The 6000-nt window shown below is 43.4% G+C and overlaps 1 protein-coding gene across 1 annotated transcript in view; it reads left to right on the top strand.

The window, feature by feature from the left end:
* armc9 (armadillo repeat containing 9) overlaps nt 1–6000 on the top strand; it is an 84105-nt gene that overhangs the window by 48274 nt on the left and 29831 nt on the right. Inside the window, exons 18-21 of the mRNA XM_083766877.1 lie at nt 172–246; nt 850–940; nt 2107–2159; nt 5464–5562. Of these exons, the coding sequence (XP_083623003.1) occupies nt 172–246; nt 850–940; nt 2107–2159; nt 5464–5562 (318 nt within the window). The remainder of the gene's footprint in view (nt 1–171; nt 247–849; nt 941–2106; nt 2160–5463; nt 5563–6000) is intronic.

Below are 6000 nucleotides of genomic sequence, written 5' to 3' on the forward strand. Positions count from 1 at the left end.
TTTTCTGTGGCCATGTATATCCCATGGGTAGAGGCGTTCAGAACAATAGGTTCTCAACATGAGTCGCTTCGCACCATGTTCCAAGCTTGCCGATCTGCTACTTTTGATGCCTTTGTGTGACACTAGTATGATCAAAAGTGTGTGTGTGCGTGTGCGTGTGTGTGCATCCAGATCCGTCCATATGTGAATGGAGCCCTATACAGCATCCTGTCTGTTCCCTCAGTGCGAGAGGAAGCCAGGGAGATGGTGAGATGGGATTAAACACTTTCAACAAAAAATGAGGCTAATAGTGGATCTAAGGACACAAGGGGCTGTATTTTGCATGTCTTAAGTACCAGGTCTTATTACTTAACTTAAGACCTGGAGGCGTGGTCAATGGTCTTTGGCCACTCAGAATAGCCAAATGGCATTGATCACACCTCCAGGTCTTAAGTTAAGTAATAAGACCTGGTACTTAATTAAGACACGCAAAATACAGCCCATGGTGTTCATAATCAAACAATATAAATATACACATATATCGCCTCAGTTACTAACCATTACTTAGCACTCGCATTACTGAGGTCATTTCTGTTGATTATCTTTACCCATGCCCTTCCATGACCATCATCATCTGAAACGTTTTCTAAATATGAATTTAAGCACTTCTGTCACATTTTACTTCAGTCATGCGAGTGTTGGCACAGCCAAAACGTTTGATACTTTGATGTGTGACGCTGTAGTATCAAGCAGGGCATCAATTTACGAGGAAAAAAAGGGGTTTCTGCCGGACAACAACGATGTATGCGAAGTAGCTCTAAATGAATGTTAGACACAGTGTGTTGGTGTGTTGGTGTCACACTCATGCAGAGTGTGGAGGAGATCCTGTGCTGCTACAGAAAAGAAGAGAACCCCGTTCTCAACAGGCAGATTGAGTTTATCATCAAGCAACTCAACTCGGGTCAGTATATCCATATCAGCTTCTATAGGAACGATCTTTAGGAACAGAGAAATGCATTTGATTTGTTCTGCAATCCATTTTCAGTGGGAACCGGCCAATGACCAAATTGGGGAGACTTTTTTTCTTCATTCTTTAAGAAAGAAAAATGGAAATCATCTAGCTTGGTTAACACACCCCGAACGCCCGGGGGTATTTAGGACCATTAAACCAGGGCGTGCAGCGTGCCTATTTCAAGGTGGCACAGCACCATCTTTGAAGTAGCTAGAAGTAGCTAGATGTAGCCAAAACACCCCCGAGGGGATCGACAACAACGGCAGATATGATTACTTCTAATTTAACGCGACGAGCGACGGGACCGCCATCAAAAACACAATATTTGGTTAGAATTGGAAGCATTGATTTAGATCAAGAGTTATTCACGTTTTAATATTTTCGATCTCATCCACTAAACTGGAGGGGGATCTATTTGAATATGTCTGTAAACCCTAAATAAAAACAAAGTTTAAAAAAAATATGGAGGGGGACCACTTTGGATGACGGACCAACCGGAAATGACATGGAATGTTGCACAAAAGGCGCTCCCAGGCTGTGGAGCGGTGCGCTCGGTTATGAAATGATTGATGTTCCGTTTTTTGATTAATCTCCGTCCTGTGATTAATCTCCGTCCTGGGCGCTGAGCGTAACTATTTTATATGACGGAGACCTCCGTTTATGCCACTCAGGGTGTTAAATGGTGTATGCATTACTGTATGCATATACAATTCATAGCCATTTAAGCTGTAACTAGGCTACGTTTGAACTTAGTAATTCACACTCTTGGTGTGTATTACAATATGACAGGTATCTGCAAAGATAAGAAAATGTAATGGAATAATTACTGTATGCATGTACAATTCATAGCCATATAACTAGGCTACGTTTGAACTTAGTGCGAGGTGGTGCAACTGGCTCTTGGTGTGTATTACAATATTCTGCAAAGATAAGAAAATGTAATAGAATACGGTTGCCTTTTCAACTGTATATTGTGGGCTAGAAGCTATCTTATATGGTGTGTTTATATGAGGCATAATTGTGTATGTGTATAATATATACTTTACTTTGTATCTAATGTATTTTGTCTGTCAGTCTATTTGATTGTGTACTTTGTGTCTGTGTGTGCAATGCAGTCGAGGAAGAGGGGGCCGAGTCAGACGACGAGGAGGATGAGGAGGATGATGATGTAAGACCAACACATTATTTACCCATCTATTGTACACAAACCCTCTTGATAGTTGTCTACTGTACAACATACACATTTCGCTATTCTTCTTGAAAAACAATATGCATAATGGTATACAGTATATATGGGACAAGTGGAAGATAAGAAATGGTATTATATAATTTGTGACATTTCAGTATATTAACACGGAGCCCACTAGCCCTCCAAGCAGAACCCAATGCTACTGAATTTTCTGACATTTGTTAGACCCAGTGCATTGGGTCCTGTTCCAGCAGTATCCTGCCACCTGGTACGCAGACATACATAAAACATAAACAACATGGATAACGCCTGTCTGCGCTCTTTGACGACATTTTTTTCGTGTGAGGGTTTCTGAATATGTGAAGTATAAGTACCTATACATGCCGCTGCGAATATCTCCTGTGGCGCGGAAGCCGTTAAGTATTTTTGTTTAGTACAAGTATTTGTTTGACCGATTTGGTCGCTTTGATTCTTCTCTTCCTTCCTTGTTTATTGACACCTCATTGTACCGCCTATCTGGCTAGCTAGTGGCGCTATAGCTATGACAGAGCAGATCAGAGGCAGGGACGTAGCCGGCACAAGCCAACCGCACACCGGGAGGCGGTACAATAAACGGTAAACAAACAAGAAGAAATAAAGCGACCAAATCGGTCAAACAAAGATTAAAAATACTTAACGGCTTCCGCGCCACAGGAGATATTCGCAGCGGAATGTATAGGTACTTAAAGTTCACGAATTCAGAATAACTTAAACTAAAAAAGGCCGTCAAGCGGCACAGATTCGATCTTAGAGAGCATGTTTATCATCCGCGTTCCAGAATTCCCATACGGAAATATAGTCATGAACAGGGACCCTACATAAAACTCATCAACATTTCAGAAAAGCTTTATGGAGGGTTCCGAGAGGGGCTAGGAGCCCACCAGAACCGTAGTAACCGTAGGATTAAGCTAATCGTTTAGCACGCCAGAACAGTAGCCTGCGCTTTCCAGGGTTTATATTCTTTAATCCATGGTTTGATCGGATCGAATCGTTAGCTGCCGCTCGTTAGCATAACAGTCAAAGTGGGACATGGCCTGTACTGTATCTCCAAATCGGCTACAGTCGTTTCTGGTGAAAACAAGGTTTTTCAACGGCTGACAGCCAACGGCGCTGTGATACTCGCAGTCGGGTTTTTACACCACAACCGGTCAAGACACCACACACAGCATTCTGTCATTGTAACATCCACCACACACAGCATTCTGTCATTGTAACATCCGCTTACGGATATTTGGCTCTTCAAAATAAGGGTTGCGCACGATAATACCTTGGCAATGCGCGATAGATAGATGAATTAATCTATCTATCTATCTAAAGTATAGTCTTATCATGTTTCGTCTGTTTCACTATGCCCATAAGCAATGCCCATGCAGCCAGGCGGAGTGCACGTTCACCGACTCTTACACTAATTAAGTCATACCTTTTCAACAAGTTGCTCTCTATCGAGAGACAAGCAACGGAGAGCGGTGACTTCAACGCACAGTTCCAGTTTAAATAGCGGCAGCATTCAAAGACTGTGTGTGAAAGTACTTATATAATTGTTTGTGTTTCCTCCTCCTTACAACTGCACTCCACATAGAAAACGTTTTCCCAAATGACTAGATTCATTTGTGCGCGAGTCCCAGGCCATTAGTAAGTGGGAGGGGACTGGAGAGTATATCCCAGCGTGCCCTCCTGGGCGCAATGGCGTAACACATTGCTTTATTGTCATTTTATTGTGTAATTATTAGCGGTGGGACTGCGTTACGGGAATGTCTTATGGGAACTTACTGTATTTGTTATGTTATCAATGTCGTCCATTTATTCATTGAAGGTGCGTATGACTATATGTAGGAAGTGTCAGGGTGTGGTATTTGCGAGCTTGTTGTTGTCACGGCTGCTTACTCCCACGAGTAAAGCCACCAACACAATATGGTAGGGTAAAACATTTATATAATATGAATATCTATGTTGAATAAATATGAATACAACTTTAAACAGGTTTATTGCCGACATAATTGCCGATACTGCCATCAACAATGGCCACAGGCTCTACACACGCAACCACAGACACACACACGTCTGGGTGACCCCCTGTACGACCCCCCTCTTAACACGCTAACTTATCTAACTAACCCACTTTCCTAGAGAATTCAATATGCCAGGCTTATCGCCGTCACAAACACACAGTCACACACACACACACACACACACACACACACAGGTGGCAGGTGGAGACACCCAATATCTGTGTCACTTTCAGATTGCCATCTACATGTTTGGGAAATGTGTCAAAGGTGGGGTGGGTTTTTAGTGTTTGTTTGTGTTTCCACTTCCCCACCTCCCCTCCCTCATTCTTCCACGTAGTGCCTTTAGCCCTGCTATGGGGGCAGTGCTTTAAGGGTGGTTATGTCGGTCAGTCGGTCACTCCGTCCGTCCAGCACTACTGAACAACTACAACTAGGGGCTTAACCGGTTAAACCTGCGGGGTCCCGCGGGGGTCTATACACCTCCTCGCCGAAAAGTGTTGGCCGTGGTATTATGACATGCCGAGAATATAGGGATGCTAGTGTCCATGTGGTCAATGCTTTTATAACAAGGTTGCCAGCGCTTAATTTACAATTTAGGCATTGAGCAGACACTCTTAATCCAGAGCGATTTAGAAATAGTCATCTAGGATCATCAGTAAACTAAAAATCTAACATCCGTCTAACAGTAGAATATCAGTACAATGAAACTAAGTAAAACTTAACAGTCACCGGAATATTACATACTACATGTATGTTGCTAACCAAAAGCTAGTGTACTTTAGAACTTCAGTGCGGGCCAAAGGGGAATTTAAATTTGACTGACTTATAAATAGTTATGTTCTTAGGCTTGTGTCTTCCAAACTTCCGAAACCATGTTAACTGGCACCCAAAAGTGCATGGTGTATAATAAGGTTTTAAGTTGGTCTTGTGTTTTTGTAGAATATACTCTTCTCATAATTATGCTCCTACACCTACAGTACTCAACAATACACATGGACGGCACATTCAGATGCATACGTAGTTGCACGTGTTGTGAGCTTGTAGATCTGTTATTTGCACTGCACAACACCCAGCTTGTGACCTCCCGAGTCCCCAGGGTCCTGTACTTTTACCACTCCGAGGACCACAAAGGCTCTCTTGTGAATACAAGCGGCATTACATGACACTTCTTTTGTTAATTACCTCCTCCATCTAGGTGCTTTACTTATCTATTTTCTTCGTCCTTTTTCTGACAGGAAGATTTGATGGAGTCGGATCTGGATAAAGAAGAGGAACTGCAACCACAGCCTGGAGAGCTGTGTGGAGAGAGCCTGCTGACCACAGAGTACCTGGGAGTAAGACCATACACACACACACACACACACACACACACACACACACACACACACACACACACACACACACACACACACACACACACACACACACACACACACACACACACACAGAGAGCCTGCTGACCACAGAGTACCTGGGAGTAAGACCACACACACACACACACACACACACACACACACACACACACACACACACACACACACACACACACACACACACACACACACACACACACACACACACACACACACACACACACACAGAGAGCCTGCTGACCACAGAGTACCTGGGAGTAAGACCACACACACACACACACACACACACACACACACACACAGCCTGCTGACCACAGAGTACCTGGGAGTAAGACTACACACACACACACACACACACACACACACACACACACACACACACACACACACACACACACA

This window comes from Protomyctophum parallelum, assembly GCF_964188405.1.
Source record: "Protomyctophum parallelum genome assembly, chromosome: 6".
NCBI lineage: Eukaryota > Metazoa > Chordata > Actinopteri > Myctophiformes > Myctophidae > Protomyctophum > Protomyctophum parallelum.